This window comes from Ctenocephalides felis, unplaced genomic scaffold, assembly GCF_003426905.1.
Source record: "Ctenocephalides felis isolate EL2017-DRISC unplaced genomic scaffold, ASM342690v1 CF-g0.4_SCAFFOLD_01492, whole genome shotgun sequence".
Taxonomy (NCBI): Eukaryota; Metazoa; Arthropoda; class Insecta; order Siphonaptera; family Pulicidae; genus Ctenocephalides; species Ctenocephalides felis.
In genome coordinates, this window is record NW_020537646.1 from 26,457 (window position 1) to 46,719 (window position 20,263).

Here is a 20,263-nt window from a genome sequence, read left to right on the forward strand (position 1 = left end):
TTAAAAGAAAAACATTGATTTGATTGACAAAAAATACATGTAATTTTAGAGGCTACATTTTTATTACCGTTAGTTTCTAAAGGAAAACTTTTCTAACAGATTTCCAAATTTAAACCGTAGTAGTAAATGAACTAAACACATAAATGGAAACCATATTAGGCAGGGGTGTCCTATTTTTAACAATTAGACTCAACAATTTTATTTATATTATTTTATGTATTTCATAATTTGTCAATTAACACACATACTGGTGAAAATAATGGATTTTGTTGAAAATAAAGTAATATTTATCGTTGACAATTACAATTATTGTGCATTGCAAATAAAATAAAACTAATTAAAAGAATATATCGAATGCCTTTATTGATACTACTAATACGATTTTGATTTGATTCGAAATTTATGCGCCACAGATTTTGTTAAGTATATAAAATATTTCCTATAATTATTTGGCATTTTTACCATTTTATATGTTGCAACAAACAGGTGTGGAAAATATATTTTTAACATATTATTTAAATAATAAAAAACACAAAATAATTTATCCTTAAATATGGGAAATATTTAATTAAAACATTTTTAAGTTTCTGGAATTTTGTAAAAAAAATATGGCTGATTATTTTACACACTGAATTATATTTACAATGGAATGATGGAAATCTGTTCAGTTAAAATTAAATATCAGTGAGCCATCGAGTATTTTTTATATTTAAAAATGAAATAAATTTGTGTAATTTGGTCATATTCAAAACTAGTTTAATGTTATTGAAAACAGATATTGAAGAGCTAGTTTTGTATCTCAGATGACTGAAATTTTTTTAGAAATGTTATATTCTTCTTTAATTTTTTAATCTGTTACATTTTTGCTCAAATGTGTATACAATTGTTCAACAGAAAATCAATCAATATCAAGTAAATATTATTAAACAATTAAAATAATTTCTTATAACCGTCCATTGTTGTGGAAGGAGATTTTGTCAACGGTTGGCTCGTGTCGGGAGTGGTATATATAGCTTCTATCTTAATGCTTTTAACATAAGTGAACAAGTGCCTTAGTGAACAAGAAGTGTTAATACAATTGTTGTATGTGATTTAAAATAAATTGTGAATAGAACATTTTACCAAGAATATGAATCTACTATTTGTTGTGAGTTTTTTTTATTGTAATTGTTATAAAGTTATCAAATTTAGAGAAAAAATTTATATGGACCTAATGGATTTTTACAAATGCTCATGACTGTGCTAAATTTTTCGATAAATTTTTTAGACAATACTTATTTTGTCAAAACGCAAATTTAGAGATAATATTTTTAGCTAAATATAATTGTTTAATTTTTACTTTTCTCCTATTTATAAGTTAAGCCGATTTAAGGTTTGCTCAATGAATTTTTAATCTGTCTATAATAACAAAAAAATAATGCAAATTTTTAATCTTCCTTACAACTTAATTACATTAATTTAAAATGTACAAGTGTATTACGATTAGAAATCAAATGTGATATTTCCTTATTGTATAATCGCTACACATGAAATAAAGTTTTCAAATTAGCTATCACGCAAATGTATAAAGTACGTGATGTACTTACGTGCATTATTACTCGATTTTTATGTGTAATTATTAATTATGAACTATTTATTTTAAATTACAAATGCTCATTTTTAATCAAAGTATTAGAATTATGCAAATTATTATTTAATTATGCAAAGATCAATAACGATAGAAATTCAGCGAATAAATACTCCTATTAAAGTTTTTTGCGACGGGGTAATACATTTTTTTTACTTCTTAGTAATGAATGCTTTTTGATGAGGTTTTTTTGTCATATATGTTTTTTATCAATTAGTTGACCATTGCGTCAAGCGTGGCGATATTGAATGCGGCAATAGCTTCTCGCCACGATAGTCGAAAATGGTCCAGACCTCTCATCGTAGCCGAAGAGGAACCCGAAGAACAACCAGAACCTGCAACTGAACTTCAAGCACCATCTAAAGACAGCATTGACTATTATTTGAGGCAGCCTGTACAAGAACCTTACATAATAACTATACCAGAAGCACCAGAAATTCATAAGAAACAACCAAAAGGACAAGATTCTTACTTACCTAGCCAAAATAGTGCTTCGAGTAGAGAGCAACCAGTCCAGTTTTCTCTGAGCACACGAATGAACTTTACAAACACCGATGAAGTACGCAAACCTCAAGTGTTCCCTCAATCGAGATATGGTAGCTTACCCAAGAAATTCTTAGGTTTCAAAAATAAACCACATTACTTAAAATTCTACGCTGATGACGCTTTGCCTAAAGTAGCACCAAAAGGGGCACAACAAAAATTCTTCGAAAGCTCATCACCACAATCTGAATACATCCAACATAGCCAACCAAAGGAGATAACCCAACGCCTATCAAAACACATTATCGAGAGCAAAACTGAAAAGAAAATTTTACCCAGACAACCACTGCCACCAATCTTTGATAGCGAAAGTGAAGCAGTTGTACCACGTTTGAGTTATATTAAACCTATTGCAGAGGCCAACAGTTCTGAGGAGGACGATGAGGAAGAATCAGAGAAGATTGTTGAAGTGGTCAAACCAACAAAGACGAAGAAGGCTAAATCTGTGAAACCAAAATTGGGTGCCTTGACCGATGGTAAACAGAGAGTGGAATTCCAAATGCACGGTCATGATGGTCCACAGAGCTACAAATTTGGATATGACACTGGCAAAGGGTATGTAGAGAAGAAATCATATAATTCTTAGGACATTTTTAAATTACAAATCTTACATAGTTTGTCAGTAAATTAAATTATAGAATAACTCTAGAAGTAACTTAAATAACTTTATTCTTCTGGGAGTGGCGCGCGCTACAAAACCCAGTGAACGTGATAAACATGCTGTCGTGATTAAGGATTCAAAGTAATTTCAAAAGTTATGATTACATCAGTTATTAATATCTGAGTTATTACAATCTATAGTTTTTACAACTTTACATTTACATTTGATAAGTTCATAGTGTCTTGTTTTTGCAAATTGCTTCTCAAATGCCAATTGGCGGATATTTAGTAAATTTTTATATTTTTTATTATTAGTAAAGTAATAATTTGGAAATAGATTCTTACGTTAATAGTAATAATTACGGTTCTTATGATAATAATAATAATTTCGAATCTTATGATAGTAAAATAATTAGCACTCTTATTATTAATATTATTTACTAGCCACTATTTATTCAATTTAAGGGGCACAACTAGTGTAACCGCCCTAAAAAAAAGGTGATTTCTCGTTAAACTAGATAATATTATCTGTAAAATGAACTACGATGAAGGAACAAAAATTGACAAAATATCGGCGTTTTTTTAAAAAAAAGTCGAATTTTACCCAAAATTTTGGTCGTTTTTGGACTGCCAAAATTCGATTTTTGATCCGATACGGGCAGCTATATATAGAACATGTAAAAAAAATTTGATAGTGATCGGATCATTTGTTTTTGAGTAATCGCTGCAGCAAATTCGGAAAATGCTGTTTCGAGAAAAACGCGTTTAAAGATTAAATGATCATTATATTATATACTATATATATACTCTTTAAATGGCTGTGACTCAAAAACTATTTAAAATATCGATTTAAAATTTTGGTATGTTATTTTTAAAGGTATAACCTATCGAAATATGGAAAAATTGAAAATTCGATTTTTTTTTTAAATTTCACACTAGTTGTGCCTCTTAAAACCGAACACTTGATACTTTCTAATAAAATATTGAATTGTATACTAAACCTATGGTTGCAATTACGTTTTATAATATCTGAACAATATCTATTTATTTTTCTATTTGCCTCAAATGTAATTCCTATAACATAATATGCGTAATATCATTACTTTTCATATAACGATCTAGTCTAGAATTAAGAGTTATTATTTGCGGTACTTTCTCCTTATTAAGCGCAAGTTACCATTATTCCTGATCGCGTTTGTCCAACACGAATGTATTATTCCAAAAATACTATAATGAAAGTTAATTCTATAGAAATTAGGTTTATAATTATTAATTTTGTAAATTAAATTCATAAATGAAAATAGAAACTTTGAGCAACTTTTTCATCCAGTTTAAAGCGTTAATTTAAACATACGATTGGTAATCATGTCTTTTTTTCCTGAAAATAATTCTAATTCAATTGATTATTTTATTATTCAATTCAATATTTTAGAAGCAGTCGTCAATTTAGATTCGAAGAACGAGACAACGATGGATTAGTCAGGGGTCACTATGGATTCTTTGATGAAGATGGAAAAATGCATGTTATTAAATATAGAGCGTCAGCTGATGATGGTTTTAGAACCGATGAATAATTTATAAATTAATATTTTGATTTCATTATTTTTAAATCTTCCAAAAGCCTTTTTTTGACTTAGTGGAGAATGCATTTTTTTCAATTACGGACACAGAAAAATTGGATATTCAATAAAGAAGCAACAAAATATAATGTTAGCATATCAAAAGTCAATATATATATTTTTTCAATAATACAGAATTATTGAAAAATTATATTGCACTTTGATATCAGACCTAATTTTGAGTTTATAGTTGGATTTTTTTACTATAATTGCAATTTTCAATTTTCGAAAATTAAGACTGATATTATCCAATGAGTCCGAATTTACATGGCATAATGTCATGGATTTAATTAAATGATGTGTTAAAGTTTTTCATATAATTTTTACAAAATAATTAGTATTAAGTATACATTATAGTTCGTTATTCGGTTTTTAATTACAAACTAAACTTTTATACATAATTAGCAATATTATTGTTTTTATGTAGCTACTAGTACCATAAGATAATATTTGTATGTAATAAAATTGGAAAATTTTTATACTGGTATTTTATTTTGCAAACATTTTTATTGTTTTTGGATTATGAGAAATTTGTCTGGAAATTTTATAATTACTGTATATTATTAATATACTATATATTAATGGTTAACATTTTTATTGATGTGGGATTATGAGGATTTTATTAATTTGCTGCTCGAAAAACGATGCCAAAAGTGATGAAACTTATATAATCAAATAGAAAGCAATTAGAAATTTTGAAACACCTTTTTTGATATTGTTAAAATAATTTTTCTAATAATAATAAATTCTAAAAATTTTAGGTTCGAAATCTCAACTTGATAGTATTTTATCTTTGAGGTAAGGCGTTTCAAATTGTGTAAGGTTTCTTATCACAATGCTTTAATAAAAATGCGTAAAATATCTATTAAACATAATGATTAATCACCTTTATAATTAATTTACTTGCCGATATAAAACATATTTATATTCTATTTAACACAAATTATCGTTTTATTATCGCCACTAAATTATCGCCAGAATCTAAAGAAAGTTCTGAGCAAACAAATTTTCTGTTGAAATGAAATTGCGTATAATATAATTATAGAATAATGTTTTATATATTTTTTTATTGCTAATATTTAATTTTATTACTTTGTTGTTATCCTATAATTATTATTGCAACTAAGTATTTATAATTATGTGATTTATGGTATAAATAATTAAATTCAACGCATTTTTAACAAGCAATTAATGTTAATGAAACGTGCTTATAAGTGCAATGTTTATATTCATTTTTATTATCATAATGCATTTGAAATAACTATTTCAAATTAAAAAAATCACGTATAATTTTATATGTAAAATACACCCTTGTTCATAATTTTATATGTCATTGACTTTTCGTGAGTTCATTGTTATTAAATATCATGGAAACTTATTATTCCAGACAGTGACAATTTTCTACATACCTGTAAGACATACCTGTAAAAACCAATTAATTCATATTTTGAACACTTAAATGTTCTCTAGGACAACGTAGGTGTTTTCAATATGCATTAAATTCATGTAATACAAATTACTCGTATAAAGGACTCGTATATGATTTAGTATGGTATATGATTCAAGTTCTAATATTGGAATACTTGAATCTATTATTGATATTGCCATTTAAAATTATATCAACAGATCTCATATTGCAAATTGAGAAACAATTATATCATAAATAAGTTGATGATATCAATTAAATTCATTAATTATGTAATTTGTACTCATGTACCAAGAACGAGGTAAATTAACGACATTGCAGTTCAGAAAATTATTAGGAAATTACATTTAATTATTATAGAGAACATATAATTAAAAATAATAAGCAGAAAATTAAAGAAATATTTATATTGTAATTAAAATATTATATCGTAGTAAATTAAGTGCAGAAAATTAAAGAATGGTCAGTATTAAAGCTATAGCAAATATATAATTGATGAAATATAATTATTTTCAGTCTTCCAATTCTGATTTATAGAAAAATCAATAAATAATCGATAATAATTCACATGTTTGCTATATTTGAATAAATCAATATATTTACATAAATTGATACATAATAAATTATAAATGCATTAGATAGGTCTATCTGAATTTTTTTCATTGCTGTCCTGATCAGATTCTGAGAAATTGTCACTTGGTATTTCGAGCTCATCATATTCTGGAAATGGATTGAAATTATTATTATAAATATATTTTAATTCTGGAATCAATTAGATTTATTATTATCAAATTTCTAGTAAAACTGTGATACATGAAGTAACGAATCAAAATATCAATTAATTTATTATCAAGTCAATAAAATTCTCTTGACGTAAAACCAATTGGCATTTATTCTGTATTAAGCATTCGTAATGTATTAATTATTGATGCTTTTAATTACGTATCTTTGTGTGATATCACTTCTGTTTGATGATAAATATATACTTAATAAATAAATAACGTTGAACGTTTACAACCATCGCGATTTCGATTTATAAACCCGAGGAATATAAATGTCGGCGCTTTGCAAATATTTGAAACGATTCGTAAAAGCAACCTATATTTCAAGAAAGCCTTATGCATGATTTATATATGTGATATATGAGCTAATTAAACAAAATATTCTAAATAATTAAAATGCAAGATAATAAAGGTACATCAGATAAACAAGTACTTAATTTTTATCTCTAAGAAGTTTGGCTTCAAAAATATTATATCATTAAAATTATCTATTTTCTTCTGTTAATTTAAAATTATACTAACGTCATCTAACCTTCCAAACTCCGTTTGAACTGATTTATATATTTTGGATCAGGCCAATAACCGGAAGACATAGCAGAGAGACGTTCTAGTCCTGCTGGATTCAAAGAACCTGCTCCAAAATAGATCATTTCTGGTGAAAATCGTGGAAATCCTTCGGAACGACCAACCCGGGGGAAGGGAATTAGTCCTGCACGTTTGTAGTCTGAGGAAAAAGAAAAATGGTTATTATTTAGATGGATATTATTTTAACTGCGCTGAGAAACCTGTTACTGCAGGATACAAAATTATATATAGTCAATAATAAATTTATTCTTCTATTTTCATATCTGAACAGCGATCATTAAAATTAAACCTTAGGTCCTATGAGATGTTGGGCTTAAACTTCTTTTTACTTCGTATTTTTAGATGGCAACCCAATGGTTAATCCATCCACATTTGATGATTTAATTATTAGAATTTATCTAATGGACTTAACGTTTTTATAGCAAAAAATTAACATTGCAGTGTATAAATGGATATCTTTCCTGCATTTCTCGCTTTTATTCATACGGTTCTGGTAGAGTATTTTCCGGCAAGCCAGGCGTTCAGTTCTTCTACTTTTTAAGTGAATCTTCTTTTTTAAGATCTTTGGTGTATTGAACTTAAAAATGCTTTAAACAAATACTCACTATACGTGAAATTAAACATTCTTTAAAATTTATAGTTGATAATACTTTTAGTTGTAAGTGTGTACGCTTGCTCCATAATTTTTAGTGAATGTTCATTTAATTTTGTATTTTAGAACATTTTTAATTTCAATATTTCAAAGTTACTGATGAGGAGGATTTTCAACATCTTCGAAATGTGTAAAAAAGAAATATTTGTTTTTGAGAAAAAAGGCTTGATTTCAGAAAAATTAACTGAGACCTCATATTACTATTTTATGAAAAATATTTTTAAAATTATTACCGGAAAATCGTAGATATTCCTGAGGACGTACTCCGCTTCGACCAGTCCTCGGAAAAGGATAGAGTCCTCTTGTGCCGCCCCGAGGGCTCTTGTATCCTATAGGGCCGCTAGATTCATCTGAATTACAAAATAAATTCATTATAAGCATCATTATACTAAAATGTTATTTAAAATAATTCGTAATGCAAATTTGAATCTAATAGTGAAAATAGAAAATTCATTCCAAATTCATTTCACTCAATTTTAAGTGCTAGGCATTAGGAGAAACTATTTATTTTATTAATAATTGGTTGTTCTTCAAAATTAGTGATTTGTCTAAAATAACTGAATAATTATTTTTTGCAAGAAAATAAAATAAGTTATTTGGCTTTCTACTTCTACTCGATATAAATTTAATATATTTCCAAATATGATAATTTATAATTAAGAAGTATATTGTTAAAAATCTAAAAAATATTAAACCATTGAATTTCTGCATAAAATAAAATCTTAATTATGAAAAGTTAAAAAAATATTATAATTAAACTTAATCAGTTTTAATTAATTTTTAGTTTTGGTTATTATTTTATTCATAGCTCAAAAATATCACACATTAAAAAAGCTTTTAAGTTAAAAATATTCGAAAATTATATTTAGTAAGAGTGAAAGTTGTGTCAAATGATTTATTTTCATCTTACAAACGGTTTGGTTAAAGTAAAATATGTGGTTTAGGAGTGACTATTCATGTTTCTGCATTTGAAATATTATTCTTCAGGATAATAGTACACAGTATATATTATAAATATATTCAAATCGATATCACTTATATATAAATATATTCAAATCGGTATCGTTTTGTTTTTGTAAGATTTTTGTTATCTTAACCCCCACACATGAATACTTACGCTTTTAACTTATCTGAAAGATTTTTTTATTTCAAGGTGTTTGTAAAAAAAAAAATCTATTGTTGTGAACATATAAAATGCTTTTTATATTTTATATCTAAAATGATAATAAATATTGCAGAAATAAATAATTCATTTTATCTTAATGTATGAACAATTATTAAAATTTAATTAACACCAGTAAAATTAAAATAATGTTAGTATTTTGCAATATCACAACAAAAAGTATTTATATTTGATAAACAACAAATAACTTCAAGAAATCTAGAATTTTTGCGTTTTCTGAGGTGTCAGCCTTGATAATTTAAATAATAATAAATTATTGATTGTATATTCCAAATACAAAAAGTATTTATTTTTGATAAATAACAAATAATTTCAAGAAATCTAGAATTTTTGCCTTTTCTGAGGTGTTAGCCCTAATAATTTAAATAATAATAAATTATTACTTCCATATTCCACCCTGGCGAATACAAAATTATTCTGATGTTTATAAAATAATAATTTAATGAAATATAATTATATAATAATGTTCATCATCAACAATCAATCATTAATCAACAATAATATTATTAATTTATCAATAATTTATTATTTGATTATTAATCTATATAATAATTTATATAGATTTTTAGACCCTAGGTAAAATTTGTCTCACCTGCCATAATTTGACTTGTAATCGACATCAGCAGAATGAATACAGCAGATATGCTTAGAACAGTCATCTTTTCTAGCATAATCGATCCCTTCACACTTTTTCCTCAAAAGTTTCACTTATCAATTAAAGATCAAACTCAAATTACAAACTATGGTAGATACTGTTCTCTTAAAATCTGATGCTGGTCCTTTTATATGATGTCCAACAGGTGTGCGGGTGTCATCCACCGATTCTGCGCAATTTAATTCGGGGATGATTTTTGATCTGAATACAGGATGATATCACGTACCACATTTCTCTAGTTTGCGAAAGTTTTTCTTTAAGATAATCCAGAAACAAAATTGGGATACGAGAATGATAATTTTGTTTGGGTAAGATTATGCCATCATTGTTGTTGAAGTGAGTTTTTCATCTTTATAAAAGTATCGTTATAATATATTTAAGAGCTTTATTGGCACCAAAAAAATTTAAAACACTTTTTTATTTTGTAAAGATATAAAAACATGAACGTTTTTTTGTTGTTTTTGATTATTATCAACACTATTCTTATTTTATATAAAATATATTTTGAAATTATGATCAATTTTTTTGCGAAATTTTGATTTTTATTTTATAGTTTTTTAATAGTGCTTTGCAAAATAACAAGTGATGATGAAAGATCTTTGATTGAAGAGAAAGAGTTTTCTAACAGGTATTCATCCAGATCAAACTAATATAACTAAATCACGTTTCTAAAATAATTTCATTATGCTTCTATACGTTTCAAGTCTCACTTAGAATCTTTGAATTGAGTTAAAAAAAGGAAAAAAATATATAAAAACTGCATAGAATAAAATTCTTGATTAAAGGTCATATTTTTAAAGGAATAAAAAAAATTAATTTCAAAAACTTAACTAAAATTAATTTATAAACGACGAGAAGCTTGACTAAAAGTTCTACCGAACAGTTTGATACTATTTTTATAATTACTGTTTTTTTACTATTTAAATCACCTTTTTAAAATGAATATATTTTATAAAACTGCATGCATAGAATAAAATACTTGATTAAAGGTCATATTTTTAAAGGATTAAAACAAATTAATTTCAAAAACTTAACTAAAATTAATTTATAAACGACGAGAAGCTTGACTAAAAGTTCTACCGAACAGTTTGATACTATTTTTAAAATTACTGTTTTTTTATTATTTAAATCACCTTTTTAAAATGAATATATTTTATAAAAAAAATATAAATTATTTTGTAACAAAAATTTATAAATTTGGTATATACATAACAGTTGTTAGATAGAATTTTTTTACCATTGATTTTGAAGATATCATCATAAGCTCATAATTATTACTTTATTATTACTAATCATGCATTATCTAACTTTTTTATTCTATTTCTTACATGTTGTTTTGTACTAAGAAGGTATGAATATTGTATGTAATTGATTTTTGCATTCTAGGGATCAAAATAAGATATTTTGCTGAAGAAACCATATCGCTAAAATGAAGTCAATTATTTTGTAAAAAAATCCAAGCGTACATTACTTCATTATTATTAATCACATATTTTCTAGATGAGTCTATTACTTTGTTGCTAAAAATAACCTGGTAAATGCAATTTAGTAAATTCAGTTATGCTCTAACGTTTTGTTTTACGTAATTCGTCATTATTAGAACTTACAAAGACGTACGACCAGATTCTAATTAATTCATAATGTCTTTAATTTCCGGACCGCTCGCCGGGCATTTGACACATGAACCTTTGCCTTACCTAACTTTTTTCTCTTTACTTTAACTGATTTACATGATTTATGATGAAGCAAACTGACAATAATTAATTTCAAGATGTTATTTGAATTTCTACATTAATTTTTAATGCTCCTTCCGGTGTCACAAATGAAACAATTTAAAAAATTTCAATCTCTTCACATTTTTTAATTGGTATACTTTATTTCCTTATAAAGAAGTAAATAAAAAGGTATTAATAATAAATTATAAATAATAAGTTTATTTATAATTAATTAGTATTATTACATTTTTCAGAAGAAGAAGTTATGTTTTTACCAGAAAATCCTACTTGCTAAGGGGGCGTCCATTAATCACGTGATCGATTTTTTAGGCATTTTTGGACCCCTTTCCCTTTAGTGATATAATAAATTATGAATAATAAGTTCATTTATAATTGATTAGTATTGTTACATTTTTCAGAAGAAGAAGTTATGTTTTTACTAGAAAATCCTACTTGCTAAGGGGGCGTCCATTAATCACGTGATCGATTTTTTAGGGATTTTTGGAACCCTTCCTCTTTGGTGATACGTTGTGATATTTAAAATTAACCTTCCTCACCCACCAAACATTACCTGCATTTTTAGTCACGTAAAATTTTTTGATCAAATTTTTCGAATTTACGAAAAAACGTAAATTATTTGGCCTTTTTTTTAAGTTCAGATAAAAAAAATACACGTGATATCTTACTAGGCCCCTCTCTTCCCCACGTGATGTTTCGTGATTTTTTGCCAAATCCTTCCTTCCCCTATAAACCTCACGTGATTAATGGTCGCCCCCTGAATAACCTTTTTAACCTTTTGCACTCCACCATATAGGTGCCAGTAGAGTGCAAAATGTTAATCTTCAGTACTCATCTATTTGTAAAAAAGTATTGGATAATTTTGAAATTTAGTTGTCTCAATTTAAATGCTTTTAAAAAAGTTTAAAAATAAATTACATATTGTATTTGGATAAACAAAATCTATTGTTTAAATAAATATTAGATATATGGAAGGGTGAAGAATGTTGAAGAACTTTATAATGTTTAGGAAAAGCTCTCGACAAATTCAGAACAAATTTTTCTCAATTGTATTTTTTGAAACAGACAAATAGATATTCAAATTATTTATTTGGCCATTATTATACTAGCGTATTTTTCTATAAATATTTACTACAGCTTTGTACTGGCAAGTGTTAGATGATTTCCTATAGGTAAAGATGGTACATGATCATTTGATCCAAAGGTCGGTTGGTTTGACACGATTATTATATTATTCCACGATCGATGAGCAAAAGCACGTCCATGGCAAATACTCATTATTGACTCAATTAAGATACATTTAATATTTATTTTGATCCAGTTAAACTATGTCACTGAAAATAAATCAAACGGAATTACAGAGTATTGACTATTAATCATGTTTTCTTTTTATTCAGTCAGGACAGAAATCGTTCAAGTGGGTAATAACATTTAAAAATACCTTGTATAATGTGAACCTTATTTTTATTTTAATAATGATGAGATTCATTTAAATAATTTATCTACGTGCAATTTGATTAAAATAAGATTTTAAATGATGCCTTCATAAATGTTTTCACAATGTTCATTTTAGTGTAGATGCTTTGTCTTTATTCTACAACATTATTTTTCATAAATTATTAGCATTGACTGTATATAAATCAATAAATGTAAACTAAGATATGAAATCAATGATATGTGAATTACCTGAGAAATATATACAATAAATTTTAAAATATAAAATATTTAAGGCAACGTCCTTTCCTTACCTTGACTAGGTTAAATACGAATCCTTGAATATTAATAAGAGCTTTCCACGCACGGTTATTAAAATAGGATCAATATAATGATAATTTAATGTTTCTATATATATAATGTTCTATTGAATCATAATTCATATCATATTTCCCGCTTTTCTACAATAAATAATAAACATGTACTTTGAATATGTGATTCCCTTCCTTTGGAAAACTGTGTAGTTGTTAAACTTTCTTCTGTTCCAAGTTAGTTTTGTTTACATTAAGTAATATTAATTTTTGAAATATTAATTTTTGTTTGCTCGAAGTTAAAATATACCTAGTTTTAGTATTTTGATTCATCAATATTAAAGTAAAATCATGATGCAAAATCGATTAATAAATTGGGTTAACCGATACCAAAAAGTGCACATACGAAATTTTAAATATTAATAATTTTAAATAACTAATTCAATATATATCATATATTACCATCAATGTGGTATATATATTTGAAGTACCAACATATCATTAATTTTATATTAGAAATCTATATCTTCTACCCTCTAAATTTTATATTGTACTATAGTACAATTGCTCAATTTGCTCATGTTAAAGTGAAAAAAATATCTGAATGGTTTGGTTAAACATAGTTTAAGGAACTTATTTATCAAAATTTTTGAAAATTGATGAAAAAACTGTATTAGTACCGATAAATAATATCACAACATAGAACTTCACTATTGAGTGATTTTTATCATTAAATTTAATTATTCATTATAATTTATTAAACTATCGTTTCTATTTTTTCTTCAAATATTTATTTTGATTTAAATATTTGCCAGAGAATTATTATTAAATAGGTAAATTAAATATTAGCCTTGTCTTATTTTTCAGAAAATTGTCTCGAAATAAGTTTGAGAATTGTCGGTTGTGTTCCTAAATGAGTTGTAAGTAAATGTAAAGTAATTGTATTGAACATGTGAATAATTAATGTATGATGTCGTAATTGAAAAGTAGACTGTTGATTTATTCCGCTCAACAATTTCGTTAAATATCTTCTGCTAAACATAAATTCAGAACGTAATTTGCGTGCAAAGTAACAGGATTAATTCTATTGTTTAACAAAAATGGTAAATTTGCAAAATAGCAGCATTGAATTAAAATATCATAAAGAAAAAATGAATCTAAATAAAAAAAAAATTTCTATACAGTAGTTAATAAATAAAATCAAGTAAAATAGCTCAATTTTTTTTGATCGTCAATCAGAACTATTCTTAGTGTTCTATAACCTGATGTGATGTGATTTCTTATAAGCTAGCCTTATTAAAAGACAACCCATTGGTTGATCATTAACTCTTTGATGAGTATATCATTAAATTTTTCTAATAGTGATAAATATAAATAAAAGACTGTTTTTCAGTTGATAAAAATTGATGCTTACTGTGCTTATACGTGCTTAGTGTGACCTTTAGAAGTTGCAAAACCAAAATTTTTACCACGAATAGGCTTTTTAACACTCAGCAATAATTTATTAAATTTCTTCTATATTTATTAATTTAATATTTTTTTATTTTTTATTTTTAGGGAGTGAACAACTGGACCAGTAAACATGACAGAAAATCAAATTTAGATCGCATGTGGCTAATAAAATGGTCCATGCGCCTGACCGGAATTTGGCCATACGATCTAGTTGGCAAATATTCGACAATGTGGTTTATGTTTACGTGCCTGAATTGGTTTTCTTTGGTCTGGATGGGTTTTGCAATGTGTTCATTTATGTACAGATACATGAACGATATTATTGTTGTGATAGATACAATTTGTACCTACAGTACAAATGTAATATGTATGGTTAAAATGACATGGATCATTTATAAACGACAACTTTTTCATGAGCTGATAGATATTGTACTTAGCAACCGTTTGCTGGAGATTAATCCTTTACTGGAATGGAATAGGGGAATACGTGAGTAACAAATCGAATTTTAATATTATATAAAAATCATATTATTTGTCACATATGAATGATTACTTTGAACCACTAATGCCTAAATGTCTTTAAATCTATGAATAATAATAATTTTATTATTACCATTTTTCTTTTTACAGCTTCAAGTTATGCCCAAAAGCTGCAAAAATTTACAATTAAAATATTTGATAAAAATTGGAAAGAATATCGTATAGTATCCAGAATTTTTTGTACCATGGTTATTGTCACTGCTTTATCATATGCAAGTATTCCGTTAATAATTATGGCTTATATGAAATTTACATCTGGAATTGTGCCAAGACATCATAGTAAGTAGATGATTAGTAGTTGAATATTTATACAGTCTCCCAGAACTTAACGTCAAGAGGAAACAAATTGAATTGAACTTGACTGTGCTGTAAAAATTCGAGAAAAAATTATCTCACGTTGTTGGAAATTATGAGCTTTCAAGTGTAAAAAATAAAGCATAAAGCTTTTGTGAAATTGTGACATTTTTTTTTCATTTAAACTTCAAATTTCAAAAAATCCGTAAACGTAACATTTAAATCCGTAATAAATTATTAACAGACTTTAGTATATTTTTTTAGACGGGGTCTCCCAAAGTCGATTTAAAAAATTTAAATTCATAGTTCAACAAAAAGTCTTAATTCTTTAAAACTTGGGGAAATTAAGTCACTATTGTTGACTATGGTCTTAAACAACTTTTATTTACGGATTCAATGATTATTAGTAATAATCGCATTGGATCCGTAAATAAATGGATAATGAATTTACATTTTTTTAAATCGACTTTGAGAGGCCCGTCTTAAAAAAAATATACTAAAGTCTGTTGACAAGTTTTATCAAAATTTGACGCATTTAATCAGGGTTGTAAATGGTAAAACACTTGATAATTTTATTGTCATAACAAAATTGTGACTCTTGTACTCTTTACGTTTATGTTGTATATATTTCAACATATAGCATTACCTCCTTGTTTTTCACGTTTTTGATCTAATTTTAAATCAAACTGTTGATCAATGTTTCAGTCTACAACGCCGATTATTCAGTGTTGTCGATTGAGGTGTCACAGACGCCCTTCTACGAGACATCATTAACACACGAAACATTCGTAGGACTAATTATTTATTCAGGTTAGAAATGATTAATTAAATCTAATTTAAATGATTTGACAGATTTAAAATCGAATGACACTCATTAGCATTTTTGATAAAGACAAATTTGCATGAACAAGCAAGCTTTGATGGTTTGTGTGAACTTTGGAATTGTCTAGAATTTTTAGGAAGTGTTTTCTTTTATTCCATTAAGATTATTGTCTCTAGTTGTAGTTGGCTTAGATGTCATCTACTGCTTCTTCACAATGTACCTGCGAGATCAACTTCGAATATTGCAGCAAATGTTGAAAATGATTGATGAAGAAATCGATGAACCTTTCAAGCAGAAAAAAATCATTGAGTGCGCTGATGAACGTCTCATGAAATGCGTGCGGCACCATACAACAATAATCAGGTGATGGGCTATTGGAATTATTTTATCAGAATTTTAAATAAAGAATGGCTAGACCACCGAGATGAATACATTTTTGGTACGACTTACTGGAGATAAGTTTTTAATTGAATATTGAATATTTTAATTCATATCGATAATAATGTTCCTGTCTACTGCACTCAGGGAGAATTTTCGATAGCACGAAATATATCTAAATAAAACATACTGCCAACGACCAACAAATATACCTACATATAACTAATATTTTGCTTAGCGATTTGAATACACTTTAATCCCAGAATAAAGATAGACAAATAAAAAATTATGTTGCTCAATAATTGAATAATATTTAAAAAAATAAATTAAAGCGCTATTTTGTTTTTTATAACTATTTTTACATTGAAATAGCTCATGTGGATCTAGTTCCATATAAAACAATTTGCACGCAAATAAAAATATCAAGTTATAAATTAATTTATATGTGAAAAATAAGGGTTTACATATAATTTTGGCAATCAAAAGTATTTTCAGTAATCTTAATTGAATAAATCTGAAGTATTTATTCAATGGTACTTATGCAAGTCCAAGAACAATTTAGATTAGACCAGTAATAAAAATTGTTTAATTTCAATTTTGACTTACCGTATTATTGATATTTTATTTCTACACATGTTAATTATAAATCCAATTAATTATTATGCTTGTATAGTTTTCAGAATAAATTGGAAGTTGCCTATGGCCCAGTAACATTATTCCAAACAGTATTGAGCTCGATTTTGATATGTGTAATAGCATTTCGAAGTTCTATAGTGAGTAGTCTACACATATTTTACTATAATCAATAAATATGATTTCTATATTGAATACCGATTCATTAAGGCCATTTATAATTGATTTTTATTTTATACAGTCAACGACGGATTTGACAAATTTATTAATAAAAATACCATATCTGTTGGCGGCCATAGTTCAACTTCTTCTGTACAGTTATTATGGACAGGCTGTTATTAATGAGGTACAGATCGTATTTTTAATAGATTTCTAGTAATGGGGGATTGTATTAAAATGATATTAGGTTGCATTTTATTGTCTGGTCACACATTTTGCAACTCATTTTGTCAGAATCAAGCAGAGCAATGATGTGCTGAGATGCAGTTTTATTTGCATGATGTTTTTGATGATCATTAAAATACATACATAGAAGATGATCATTCAATTTATTAAACAGCAAAATAATATAATGAAATTATATTAACTATTTATAAAATGACTTACAAATTTTAGTTAAAATTTAGTTATAAATATATTGTGGTTTTTATATAAAGTCTATACAAATATTATAGGTAAATATATATAAATTAATACTAAGGATGATTTGAAATTACTTGTCAGTTATTATTTTAAAATGCAGTGTGAGTATAAGCTATAACGAATTAAATTAACATACTTATATCGTTATTGACTTGTTGACTTCATCTTCAAATACAACATCCAGATTTTCAAGTATATAAAATTATCCAGTTGCGATTAATACAGCGATAAATCTTTATTAATACTTTTCCTGAGGCTGTAATAGATTTAATTGAATTACTTACAACAGCTACTATGTTAAGTTAACCTTCATTTAATATGTAGCTTATTATGAATGTTGACTATAAAGCTTTTGTATAAAATATTTTTATTTTCAGAGTACAGAACTGGCTACAAGTTTATATGAAACACACTGGTATGAATATTCGAAATCATTCAGAAGTAGTTTGTTGATAATTTTTCCACAAATTCAAAGGCCTTTGCATCTTAGTGGAATGGGATTTATTGTTATGTCGTTGGATTCGTTCAAAGCAGTAAGTTTTTATAGTATTTTTTATAATAATCAAATAAATATTTATTTGAAGATGTCAAATTGAAATTAACGAATTATACATATTCCATACGATTTTCTGGAGCAATAAGATGCGCAATAAGAAATTTGTATGGAACTCTTGAGTAACTTGCATCTTAACAATTATTTAAATTCATTAATTTAGCTTTTTACCAAATCTTGCAATGCACCAAAATATTCATCTTTATGGTAATTGGTAACAGTAAAATTCTTGAAAATAACAAGTTTATTTTACCCAGAGTTTCATGATGGGACAATTTTCTCCTTTCAATCGTATAATTTTGATATATGTTGGCCATTTGCACTTTACCAAAGTGAAACTGTAAATGTTGTCTATTATGTAGTGTATTTATTTCTTAAAAATAAGAGTATAATTTTAAAAATATAGAAAAAACTCTCAGTGCATTTAGAGAAGTAATTGCTCTACTTTCACAGATTCTGAGTACAGCAATGTCGTATTTTACTCTTCTACAATCTATCACGGAACCGGCTAAGAAAAATTAAAATAAATTTATCAATAAATGCTTTATGTTAAAATTATATTTATATCTAAAGCATATTTGATATTAAAAATAAAAAGTGAAATAATTTTTATGAAAAATTATAGCAAATTTTACTGTAATTGAAGCAGTGAATTTGATAGTATAATACTGTGGGGATACATATTGCAACGTAAAACAACAGCAAAAACAAGTATTATTATTGTGTTTTACAAGATTTATATACATATTTATATGTCTTTATGTTCAAGAAATATACAAAGTTATCCTCCAGTATCCACTTCCATATGGTTACTGTAACTTGATTCGGGAGAGAGTTGCTACGATTCAAGTTTCAATATCGATTTGACAAGCCAATATATTCGTATGAATGAAACGATTAATAATTTTTATTTAAAAAAAAAAGATATATAAAAATCTGCATAATATTTATCATTATCAACTCCGTTTTATTACAAGGAAGTCAATTAATCGACACTAAAAAGAAATACAATTCAATAAGATTGACGTTAAATGTAAGTTATAGATATATAGATTTTTTTAAAATGAATTGGAACGGGCATTTCTGAAAAACTGTATTACTTCACTCATCTTAGCTGTGAATTTTCGTTAATCAATTCAACACCTAATAAATCTTCAACTTATATTTGGACTTTATGTAAGGCTGGTTGCAGATTTCAAACGTAAGCCCCAGATTTTTCTGGGTTACCCCATTATGCCGAATTGTTGACTGTGGAATGTTATACTTGTGATGATGATTTGTATTGCATCCCTAAAAGTATTTTTATTTTAAACTATATTTGAGTTATTAGATCCTCCCAGTCCCAGATTAGCATAATTACAAGTTACCGTCCCGGATTTCAAGTAAAAATTCTGGTCACCTTACATTAGGGCCATTGCAATCAATGCAAACGAATAGCCCGTCGAACTTTCGTCCTGAATGGTATGTCTTTGTTTCGACTTTTATTTACAAAGTTCTTGACATTGTGGTACTAATGTAATATACAATATGGGCACTAATGCGTTAAACACAAATGCAGCCAAGACGCAATAAATGTCATGTTCGTATGCGCTTTACAGGTTTTTGGAAAAATTAAACATTGAATCGTGCGTATGGCGATGTTCAGTTGGTTAAACTCTCAATAAAAACGCTTTTGTACGCGAACCGTACATTTGGGAGAGGAATCCATGAGCAATGACCAAAAAACACAAACTTAGAAAAAACTTATACAAGAAATATTAGTTTAGATAACAATAAAGTTTTCACAACATTTTTAGTG

General features: G+C 26.7%; 2 protein-coding genes across 2 annotated transcripts; both read left to right on the forward strand.

Moving 5' to 3' along the window:
* The first annotated feature begins 1,049 nt into the window (after positions 1-1,049).
* LOC113370440 lies at positions 1,050-4,459 on the forward strand. The gene is made up of 3 exons (XM_026611105.1): positions 1,050-1,147; positions 1,845-2,725; positions 4,203-4,459. Exons 1-3 carry the CDS (start codon positions 1,130-1,132, stop codon positions 4,342-4,344), a joined length of 1,041 nt encoding a protein of 346 aa, XP_026466890.1. The 5' UTR covers positions 1,050-1,129; the 3' UTR covers positions 4,345-4,459.
* An 8,124-nt stretch (positions 4,460-12,583) lies between these two features.
* On the forward strand, positions 12,584-18,987 carry LOC113370134 (odorant receptor 13a-like). The gene is made up of 9 exons (XM_026610801.1): positions 12,584-12,613; positions 14,708-15,089; positions 15,233-15,421; positions 16,142-16,246; positions 16,436-16,622; positions 17,311-17,410; positions 17,512-17,616; positions 18,290-18,445; positions 18,919-18,987. The coding sequence occupies exons 1-9, from the start codon at positions 12,584-12,586 to the stop codon at positions 18,985-18,987; spliced, it is 1,323 nt and encodes a 440-aa protein (XP_026466586.1).
* Positions 18,988-20,263: the final 1,276 nt, after the last annotated feature.